Raw genomic sequence first — 11,853 nt, forward strand, 5'->3', positions numbered from 1 at the left:
AAATCGTGCACGTCTAGCCTTAAGCATTAAACCAGACAGAACATTTTCCAGAGTGAATCTCAAGTGCAACATTGAATGAGTCTGCATTTATTAATCCCAGACTATTCAAATGCAGACAGCAACTCTAAAATTGACTAAAGATACAAACTTCAACACAAAAACAATGTGGAATTCAACAATGTCGCTGCTTTTGTTATCAATTTGAGGTCATGATTGGTCTTAAATTTCTTTATTAGTACAAATACAATGCAGCCACAGTCACAGAGCTGGAACACAACAAATCTGTGGGAATTATTCAACAATGGCTTCCGGTAATGATTACCTTTATACTTTCTTAAAAGGATTTAGGCAGACTCTTGAATATTATATAATGTTAACATTAAAAGACAGGATAAGCTATAAATACATAAGTAAGCTTTCATGCATATGGATGGAAGGATGAAAGAGCCTCTCTGGTCTCAGTAGTATAACTCCTGATCCCACCAACCTGTGAGAGCACAAACCAAAGATTAATGAATAATTAATGGAATGGAATGAATCTACAGTATGGATGTTAATGATGAATGGATGTTTAATGGCAGGTTAAGGTTAGTGGAGAATAATGAATCTTGGCTTACTTCCTGGGTATCTTCTGACTCCTAACTTCCTGATCTCGTCGTAGACAAAGATCAAAATACCATATGGAAGAGGAACAAACCACCACTGGACCCTGAAGTAAAAACACAACATGTGATGTTAGACTTCAGCTTTCTTTTGTTTCTAATATAGAAGAAGTGATGAGTGTAGAACACAAATAACTTTCTACTTGTGGGTTCTATATTTATAATGTTTTCATTTGAAATGTGTGTCCTCAGAATTCACAACAAGAGACCAAGTGTTCGCTATAATTCAGTCTGAGCTTTGATTTCAGATGGTGACCATGTGAACGAGGCCTTTTACCTGATGGGCATGAAATTGAAGATATTGGGCATTCCAGGGCAGTAACAAAGCAGGTTACCAAGGCAGAGCTGGAAGACGATTGCAGTAACCAGGACACGGTTCCTGCGCAAAAATACACACATAAATAACCAAACGCCCAGCTGGTTCAGGTTTAATTGCTTCCATATAAATTGATCTCAAAACCCCAAAGAGACCGGTTGCCTCTACTTGCAAATGAGTACGCGAGATAAAATTTTTATACAGCTGTAACAGAAATGCAATTTCAAATCTTCATAAATCATCAAATATGGTGTTTAATAATGTATTTAAAGCATATGCTTTGGATCCAGAGAACAATCTGCTCATGAAAAGGAGCTATACACACTTTTTGTATCTGATTTCTTAATGAACCGCTCCAAATTTATATATCCAACCATCTTGGAATAATGTGCTGATGCCGACGTATATGTGAATGCAGTATAAGCCCAAGAGTTGGGAATGTTAACATGGTACAGACAAAGAATTAAACCTGTAAATGTTAATGTTATAACTTTATCTATTAAAATACACTATACTGGACGAGTCATGTGAGGGATGGATCTTCACTGACCTGAAGAAGCCTTGCTGGAACACAGACAGACGTCGAGTCTTCCTGATCAACACATCAGAGATCTGACAGATCTCTATACTGACGAAAAATACAGTGTAGCACGTATACTCCTGATATAGCCTCTGGCTGAATGTCTGTAAGTAGAGGAGGGGATTTAAGGGAGGAGTTATTTAGTTTGTTTGCTGATAAAAATATAAATACTCCCTTGACCCAACCACTTTCTCTAGGTTTAACACAGGAGGCAAAAATAAGCCTGTAAAGGTGGGATCTCTAAGTCAGTACTAACCCATTCTTGGCCATAGCTGTCCTGTAAGTCTTGAAGGTGAACATCTTCCCACTGAGAACGCAGGCCGACACACAAGAGTGGAAACCAGCCCTCCTGGGCCATGGCTGTGAAATAATCTGTAAAACCTGCAAAAGACTGGATGGCTCCTAAAAGAGAGAAAGAAAAATGGGTCGATACTGTTTTAGTAGTATATAAATCTAGCTCATTGGCTGTGTGGCATTATTCAGGGATCATACGAGGCCGTGGCTCAGCCCCTCAGAGTGCACTCTGTTACAGGTACTGTCTTATCTGCTTTTTTGTTCTGTTAAAAACCTGTTTACCAATGTCTGTTAGCAGGCAATGCATGTATTCATAGAACTGGAGATACATTCAGGTGCCTGTCATGTGTGTCTATTTCATGTCCATGTGAAGTATTCAGTTCAATATAGTTAGTGCTATAGTAATACTGAGTATGCATGTTTTGTTGACCGGCACAGACACACACATCAGTCTCACCTATCTGGAAGTACGAGTACGCTGCCAGGGCTTCGTTTACCAAACGATCACGACGGGGGTTTCTGGGCTTCAGGTGCATGATGTCGCTCTCCGCTTTCTCATAAGCCAGAGACACAGAGGGGAACTACAGGAGAGACAGGAATAAACAAACACCATATCACTATGCAGCAGATAGGGGAGCGAGGAAGATAATCATCTGCTGTAAAGACTGAGGCTGGTGTTCAAAAATGAATCATCATCTATTATGATAATAAATTGCAACTGTAATGACCTATTAACTCACAATGTCGGTTGCTAGTTCAATGAAGAGGATAGTGATGCAGCCCAGAGGAAGAGGCACACTGACGGTGATGTAGATCAAATATGGAGTCAGCTCAGGAATGTTTTTGGTTAGTGTGTACGCAATAGACTTCTTCAGGTTGTCAAAGATAAGACGGCCTACAGGCAAACACACACACACACACACACAAAGTTCATTCAGTGGTCACTGTACGAATCATCTACCTCCAGATTCCCCCTTGTGCAAGTACATTCTGGTCACTAGGAATTTTCTTCGACCTTATCTCTTAAAAAAGCTCAGTGTATATGAACAACACGTAAACACTATACTGTTAATTGTACAGCACAAACTGGATATGGACATCAAGTTTTTATTCTTATTTTTTTCTACTGAGCCTCACCTTGCTCCACTCCAGTGACAATAGAAGCGAAGTTGTCGTCCAACAGGATCATGTCTGCAGCGTTCTTGGCAGCATCTGAACCAGCGATCCCCATGGCGACACCAATATCAGCCCTCTTAAGAGCTGGTGAGTCGTTCACACCATCTCCTGTTACAGCCACGATAGAGCCCTGGTGGGATCAAGGACGAGAAACAAAAACTCTTTCACAAGCCTGAAAGTGCAGTTTGATCATTTACACTGTATATATGAAGACATGCAAACCAATCTCTTCCCCTGCTGCTTATTTGTTCACAATCCTCCCAGGGGACCACAGTGAAATAAGACATCAGCTTTATAGTGTCTATCCTTGTTTTTTTTCACATTATGTGTATGGGAAGATTTATATCTTCTTTTAAATGATCAAATACATTCAATTAGTCAGTTAAGAAGACAGGTAGTAAAGCAAAAGGTGTGTGTTTGTGTGTGTGTGTGTGTGTGTGTGTGTGTGTGTGTGTGTGTGTGTGTGTGTGTGTGTGTGTGTGTGTTTGGGTTTGTCTGTGTGTGTGTGTGTGTGTGTGTGTGTGTGTGTGTGTGTGTATTTACCAGACGTTGACAACTCTCCACAATAATCAGTTTCTGCTGGGGTGATGTTCTCGCAAACACCATCTCAGGATGGTTCCGTAGTGCATCATCTAAGTCGTCACTGCTCATCTCTTTCAGCTGACCACCGCTGATCACACAAGCACGGGCGTCACTGCACACAGACGACACAGAGTTACACACAATAAACAGACAAAGACACAAGCATGCATCCAGATACGACAGCTCATTGAATCGTTTGTGAATCTCTAAGGGATGATGATGATGAATCCTGTAGTTCACTTATTAAGAAATACAAAATTACACTGGAACGGATAGCTAGTCAACGCACTGTTCAAAGTGCGGACAGCACTGATTCAATACCTCTTGTTGACCTGTTCGACAGGTATGCGCTTCCTCTCGGCGATATCTTCCACTGTTTCGCTGCCTTCTGAGATGATACCAACATTTGCTGCTATTGCCTTTGCTGTAATTGGATGGTCTCCAGTCACCATGACAACCTTTGGTTTCAAGATATTTAAAAAAAAAACATTTCTGAGACAGGTAGATAAACATAAAACAACTCACAAAGTGAAAACAGCATCTCGGCCTAACCAAAGTAATCACACTCATGTTTTTTTTTTGTTTTTTTTAGAATTAAAAACCAGCCCAAACAAGCTGTTTATGTGCATGTGTGGCAATGTGAACACACCCTGATGCCGGCAGTACGGCATTTCATCACTGCATCTGGTACAGTGGCTCTGGGGGGGTCAATCATTGAGATGAGACCAGCAAAGCACAGTCCTGTCGTGGTGAAATTCATCTCATCAGGGTCGAATCGATAGCCACGAGGAAACTCTTTCTCATTAAGATAGAGATGACAGAAGCCTGAGAGGGGAGGAAAGGATTGTTAAAAAACACAACTAATAATAATAATAATTACTTTTTGCTTTCAGTATATAGGGACATAATAGCAAGCCCCAGGATTAGGCCACATCAGTGTTACTAGTAGAACTTTCTAACCCAGTACTCGCTCTCCCAGTCCTCCCAGGTCCATGTAAGCGGTCTGAAACGCTTCTTTCCACTGCTCATCCAGAGGCAGCTCCTGGCCTTTTATCAAAATGGTGGAACAGCGCTCCAAGATACGCTCAGGTGCTCCCTTCATCACCAACAGGTAGCGTAGGTCCAGTGGATCCTCCAGTTCGTGAATAGACAGCTGGAGAGAGAAGGGATGAATAAAACTGGATGTTAATCTGTGCTCTTAGATCCACCGTGAATCACAGGATTATAGTAGTATCACAGTATTAAAGACACTCCTGATGTCAGCGTTTAATATATATTTAAAAAAAAAAAAAAGATCTTTTGCCCACTACAGCAAAGCTTCCTGCTCTCACCTGGAATTTGTTGGTTGAGTTAAAGGGCACTTCCACCACTTTCTTGAAGCGATTACGGTAGTCCATGATGTTTCCTACAGTGAGCTCGGTGAACTTCAGCAGAGCTGTCTCCGACGCATCTCCCACCACGAGCCTCTGTGTGAGACGGTAAAATAGAAATTCATAGAGACGATAAGAACAAATCTGTTCTTACAATAGTTTGTAGTACTGACAGAAAGTAGGCAAAACTACAAATATACAACTTGATTGTTGAAAATTAAAGCCAGAGCAAGACTTACTGTTGTCTGCTCAGCATGACATCACATGGATGTCAACTACAAATGTCTTAAAACATTACATTCGTACCTTAGGAATAGGCACTCCTTCTTGATCAGGTTTGAATATAGCTCTGTTACACAGGGAGGCCACTCTCGCCAGTGAACGCCATGTCTCTGATGACTGGTCAAAACTCTGTCCTGAAACCCACACAATCAATCAATATGATTACTGAAAGGTTACTGACATGTAAAATAACATAAATCCACCTTTAAAGAGCAACCCACACAACAGCTCATTATGGCCTCCATTACATCTGTATTATCACATCGCTTATAACAACAGCGTTGATCGATTTCAATAGGAAAATGCTTCGGACAAAAACAGGCTTTGATCCACGTGTTTACCTGACTGATCTTCTGTGGTATCAGCTGCGTGGATCTGGTTGTCGAACCACAGGTGAGCTACAGTCATCCTGTTCTGGGTCAGGGTGCCCGTCTTATCAGAGCAGATCACTGAAGTGGAGCCTAAACACACACAGGTTAAAGGTCAGACTCTGCCTGAATATAACAAAACTACTAGGAACAGGATACGTCCGGTACACTGGTATACTGACCCAACGTCTCCACAGCCTCCAGGTTCTTCACAACACAGTTCTTCCTAGCAAGTCGTTTGGCAGTCAGAGACAGACATACCTGTTGACCAAGACACAGGCTGTTACACACTGACAGATTACTACAGCGCATGTTAAATCTGTCTAACCTGTAGAACATATATTACTCACAGTAACTGTAGCAAGCAGCCCCTCTGGCACATAAGCCACCACGATGGCCATGAAGAAGATCATGGCTTCCAGGAAGGCATATCCGATGAACATGGCAACCACGAAGAAGGTAAACCCGAAAAAGATGGCAAGTCCAGCAATGATGTCCACAAAATGCTCGATTTCAATGGCGATGGGTGTCTTCTCGTTGCCGACGCCGCTTGCCAAACTGGCAATCCGACCGATGATGGTACGATCTCCCGTGTTAATTATCACACCAGTGGCTACACCTGAAGAGGGGAGAGGAGATCCATCCTTATTCTTATGTAGTAGAAGAATTCATACAAAAGCATTAAACAAATAATACTTAAATAAATGACAATATAGATGATATCTATGTACTGTACCTTCCAGACAGGTGGTAGAGAAGAAAGCAATGTTTCTGGTCTCCAGTGGATTCTCATGAGTACATTCTGGACTCCTGGTTTGTGGCTCGGACTCGCCTGTCAAGGACGAGTTGTCCACCTGTCACATGCACGCAGTATATTAATATATACAACGGTTTATTACACGTCCACATGATACAATGGGGTTGGAAGATACCGTGTGTGACGATGGATTGGGCTTTATCTGTTCCTCAGACATTAAAATTATAGGAGTAGTTCATTCTCCCACTGTCTATCACTGGGATTGTAAAAACATTACACTAACCGGCCTAATATGCAGTTCAATCTAATTGGCACCAAACTCACTACAGTCAGTAAATTACACTCGCCAAGTGAGGACTCAATCATTAAAAGGTAACAACTTTGAAGTTGATGCTGCCAACTTTGACTGAATGTAGACAGCCTAACATTGTTTTCTAATGTTGAAAAATACACAGATTTTATCTACAGACATAGCAAGACGTTGAACAAATTTGTCTTAAGAAGCAACATATATTTCTTTGTGCAGTTGTGTGTATTTTACCTTGCAGGCCTGACCAGTGATGATGCGAATGTCAGCAGGGACTCTGTCTCCTCCTTTGATTTCCACCAAATCGCCCACCACCAACTGGTTGGCATTGATCTCGTTTTTCTTGCCATCACGGATCACAAGGGCTTGCTGTTTTTGGGAATTTGAGAATAAGATGAGCAAATATGAAGGAAGAGGACACACACACACACACACACACACACACACACACACACACACACACACACACACACACACACACACACACAGACACACAGAGAGACAAAGGGAAATTATGAGAGTGACAGAAAGAAAATAGATCAAAAGAGGTGCAATGATAGAGAAGCTATTAACATTAAATTCCAACAATGCACCTACCTGTGGCACCAGATTCTTGAAGCTGGCAATGATGTTGGTACTCTTGAATTCTTGGTAGTAACCAAAGCACCCAGTTACCACGACGACAGCAATCAGGGTGATGGCCAAGTAAAGCTGAAATCAGAAAGAAGATTTAACCATAAAAACAGGCTAGAAACGGCTGATTCAAATTGAGCTCCTCAATTTCTTCTCTTCATTTTTCTTCTCTCGTCTCTTTGTCTCTGTCACTCTGTGATCTGTCCTTCTCAAAGGAATCCACATAATCCATATATGCACTCAATGTCTGTTTTTTTTTTTCTTTTTTCCCCAGTGCACTAAAGGAGAAACACTCAATATGGTAATATAACTCACATCATCAAAGCTGGTGAGGTTCCCTCTCCCAAGTTCAATTCCAAAGGCGATGAAGCAGATGACAGCTGCGACCCACATCAGACACTGCAGCCCTCCAGCCAGCTGCCTGGCAAACTTTACATACTCCGGAGTTCCTTTAGGAGGCTTCAGTTCATTTGGACCATCTCTCTCCAAGACCTGCTGGGCAAAGGTGGTGGTCAAACCCTGTGGATGAAAGACAGAAAATTAAATAAATTGATAAAGTGAGTATTTTTGAAAAGAATTAAAAACAAAATGAATAGAGAAACACCACTGTCAATCATCAAGAATTACTTTTACCTTGGTAACACTTGTGTTGTATCTCATTTCCAGCTCTTCAATTGTAATCTCATGGTCGTCCTGCAGGAGGAGACACAGGGCGTCATTGATTCAGAACACTTGTGAAGGACAGATCAGAGTGAATGAAGGTGATTTATTCAGAGCCGGTTGGTTGAAGCTTGGTCAACTTCACAGTGGCTTGAATTACTTTTTCTCACAGAGATTACATCTTCTCACTACTGTGCAGCCCTGAGGCTTCTGTTCTATCGCCACAGGTTTATCTATACAATACATAACAACACTCACTACCACTGCTGTTTTCCATTGCTGTTTTTTTGCCAGATAACTTTCATTACTCACAATATCCATTTCTTTCTTCATGCCCTCCAGTTTCTCCTTTTTCTTCATCTTTTTATTCTTCTTCTTGTCCATCTCTCCATCCATCTCGAACATATTGTAAGCGTCCTAAATGCAGGCAGAAATGGCAAAAATATTAATATGCATATTTTTATACAGAAAATCTACCTGTCTGTCCAGACGGCTTGATATTCTTGATAATATTGATACCAGAACTAAATAAAATGTATTTTTTCCACATCTGCTGTATGTTTGTCAAAGGAACTGCTTACTTACTGCACTGTGAATATGTGACAACTGGTTTGGTTTGTAGTTACTAATAAAACTAATCCTGACACCTCATATATTGGAGCACATACATTATGTCCATGCCAGTCAAGGAAAACAAATGCAATGAGAAAGAAAGGCATACGACTGCAGTATTTTGTTTTAATTTTTGCACTTGTACTAACACCATAACAAAGTGGAAGTTTGGTAAGTGACTGGCCTAAAGTATAATAATTAATATAATATAAATGATTATAAATTGTAGTATAAAGAAAATATATTTTTATAAAAGATAATTGTTGAACTTTTTTCATTTCTACAGTAGCGTGTGTGCTCTATATAACAACTTGCACATAAATTTTTTTTTGTTTATCTGATTTAGTCTTTGTTTTTATGTAGAATAAATTAGAATATTTGCCTACTTTTTTTCTTAACATTAATTAAAGACTTGTCTACTGTCTCCCACAATTAATGACAAACAAGCTGAATAGTGATCATCTAAACAGCTGGCTCTCCTACCGTTTTACTCATGGTTGCTGATGTGATAGGGGACTGCTCTCCCAAATCAATGGAGGTCCAGATCACTCGATCTTTCTTCACCCCCGAAATTTTGGCTGTCAGCTACGCTCCAGTCCCAGACATACACCCTGTTTCTCCCTCTCTCTCCTTCACACACAAACGCACACACACATGCAATGGTTAGAAACAGGACACATTTTCTGGAAAAGCCTTTTATACCTGAAACTCCCCTTTTCATATACACATGCGCACAAACATCTCTGGACACACACACACACACACACGTTGAAACACGCAGTTAAATACGACCATCTGCGTAAAATGGTACCTCTAGTAGTAACAATGTCACCCCTAGCCAGGTCACACACAACACGCACTTACATATAAATACATTCATATCACAAGCTATGCGTAGGCTAGTGTTTCTCTGCTATCTCTTATCTCTCCACAGCACGTTTCTTTTCCTGATAAACTGATTGGACGAAGGAGCTGTGAAGGTTAAAGCGGACCAATGTCATTTCTACCAATCTGCCTGACATTGCAATGCATCAACTTACACCAAAAGCTGCACTACACAACTACAATCTGCTATTGGTCATCGAGTCATTCTATAGGTCGAAATGGGATTGATAGAATGAGTATTAACTGAGACAAAGTGACTTCATAAGCCCAGGGAAAATTAGTCATCTTTACTGCTGCCGTATGAGCTGATGGACAAAATGCACCCTTAGGAAATAAGACAGAGGAACTCAAACCAGCAGGCGCAATCCACAGCCTGACAGCTGTGCCACTCAATCAGACAGTCAGTGATGCACTGCAGCGCCATTAAGCCAAATACAAAGAGAGAAGACGTCAGGGAGAGAATAGCCTGCAGCTGAAGTTAATCAGCCTGTCACACCTACTGCCAATCCCAGCTCCTCAGCAAAGCTGTAACAGGTAGCCTCAGCCACAGAGGCAGGTTAATGGTGTCAGGATGTCCTCCTGCAGGTTAACAGATGGTGTGATCACTCTGGTGACCACACACTCCTTCTGTCTGAACCCATACCTTTCCTCTAGAGCTTCTACCCCTCACTACCACCACATTTGATTAATACATTCCTGTTCGTAGGTGTGCATGTGCACCTCATTTGTCATGTTGTCTGGTTGCGATTCCCAGCTGTTTCCACGACAACTTACAATATAAAAACATAGTGCACTATGTTTTGAGAAAAGTCTCGATGTGCACAAAAGAGGCATCCTCTCAAGGCAAGAAACAAGACAGTTTGAACCATGCCCCATAACCCCATGTTGTGTTGTGTATGTTTTTATGCATTTATATGTAATTCGCTCTTACATTGCAGGACACAAAACTATTCAGGGTCTAGTGTACATGACTGAGAACCACTTTTCAGAGTAAACAAACAACTCCACACTAACTACAAGGAAGCAGCGATAAGATGACGTATAAAAACAAGGATGAAAAGGCAGTCGAGAGAAACAGGGAAAGGGAAAGGAAATCAGAGATTCGCAAAACAGTATAATTTTGATCTATCATCTGCTGATATTTTAACTTACTCATTAACATGGGTATGAAAGCTTAATGACTAATCAACAAAAGATATTCAAGTTTTTCCACCACATACAGCTCTCCTCTAATCGGCTCATTTACAAACAACATAAGAATCAGAAAAGATCCTATACTTAGTTTCATGCATTGTTAGTCTCTGTGTTAAAAGATCTTTCAATTACTAAGGGAGTGGCATATGGTTCCAATCCTAAATTGTGAGATTTGGTGGCTTTCAGATCACAGATAGTACTTTCAATGAAGTAAAAATCCATTATGTGAATGATTAATCAAGAATATTAAGAACACAGGTGTTTATTCACATCCAGGCGCAGCATTCCTCTTTTCTGAGCCAGGGTGCTGATGGTGCCATTATATCAGACATGCATCAGCAGGTCTGTCTTCTCAGATGTTAGAGATAAGATACACTGTTAGAAATGCAGTGACCCAAATTACAATTAATCCATCATAAAATATACCAGGTCATTAGCAATACTACCTACTGGTAAAAAAATATTCCACCAAAACACACACATATAACTTACTCATTTAAATACTGCAAAGTAAGACAAATTACTCTACCACATAGGAACAAATATTCATTTAAAAAAGCATGATTCTAATACATTGTATAATGAACTGGTATAAGAGGAAGAGTAATGAGTAAAAATTGAGCTAAGGTCACCCCGTCCCTTAAATGTTCCTTCCCAGAACATGTTGCATGCTGGGTAAATAACAGCCAGGTAAGATAAGTTGTGTTTTAGAGAGTCAATATTGTACTGCACTGTATACTGTAGAGAGACAGTACAATCAAAGCAATGTTATCAGCGTGGTTTTATCAGCTCTAATGACACATTAATGGGGTTGACAGGTGAGTAGGGAGTGAATGGACGGGATGATGGGTAACATAAGAATGAGAGACAGGGACATAGATAGAGGGACCAACACACATCCTTTAAACACACCCATTAAAATGTTCTTCCTGCCCTCAGTAGCTAAATTAAAGGGTTCACCCAAATCACAAGAAAGCTAAGTGTGTGCATTATCAGTAACAGGGACATAGTCTCTGCAAACTCTCTGGAATTTAATTTGTGAAGGAATTCTTAAGAAAGGTCTAAAGGAAGAAGTTATTGAGTTGCATCATATTAAACGTAGACCCAGCATTTCTGGACTTTGAGGAGTCAAGAGATATCCAGGTCTCCTAAGATATTCAGTCTCCTGACTTGGG

At 40.6% G+C, this 11,853-nt stretch overlaps 1 protein-coding gene across 1 annotated transcript; it reads right to left on the minus strand.

Annotated features, from left to right (window-relative positions):
• Nucleotides 1-213: 213 nt before the first annotated feature.
• On the minus strand, nucleotides 214-9,282 carry LOC130172292 (potassium-transporting ATPase alpha chain 1). Its single transcript, XM_056380889.1, has 24 exons — nucleotides 9,083-9,282; nucleotides 8,300-8,404; nucleotides 7,961-8,020; nucleotides 7,643-7,846; nucleotides 7,292-7,405; nucleotides 6,929-7,063; nucleotides 6,367-6,484; nucleotides 5,981-6,249; nucleotides 5,813-5,891; nucleotides 5,604-5,723; nucleotides 5,287-5,396; nucleotides 4,942-5,076; nucleotides 4,571-4,763; nucleotides 4,260-4,435; nucleotides 3,932-4,068; nucleotides 3,572-3,722; nucleotides 2,990-3,158; nucleotides 2,593-2,747; nucleotides 2,310-2,433; nucleotides 1,815-1,960; nucleotides 1,529-1,662; nucleotides 940-1,041; nucleotides 618-709; nucleotides 214-487 (listed from the first exon to the last, which is right to left on the minus strand). Exons 1-24 carry the CDS (start codon nucleotides 9,092-9,094, stop codon nucleotides 459-461), a joined length of 3,069 nt encoding a protein of 1,022 aa, XP_056236864.1. The 5' UTR covers nucleotides 9,095-9,282; the 3' UTR covers nucleotides 214-458.
• Nucleotides 9,283-11,853: the final 2,571 nt, after the last annotated feature.

The sequence above is a fragment of the Seriola aureovittata genome, chromosome 7, assembly GCF_021018895.1.
Source record: "Seriola aureovittata isolate HTS-2021-v1 ecotype China chromosome 7, ASM2101889v1, whole genome shotgun sequence".
NCBI classification, from domain to species: Eukaryota; Metazoa; Chordata; class Actinopteri; order Carangiformes; family Carangidae; genus Seriola; species Seriola aureovittata.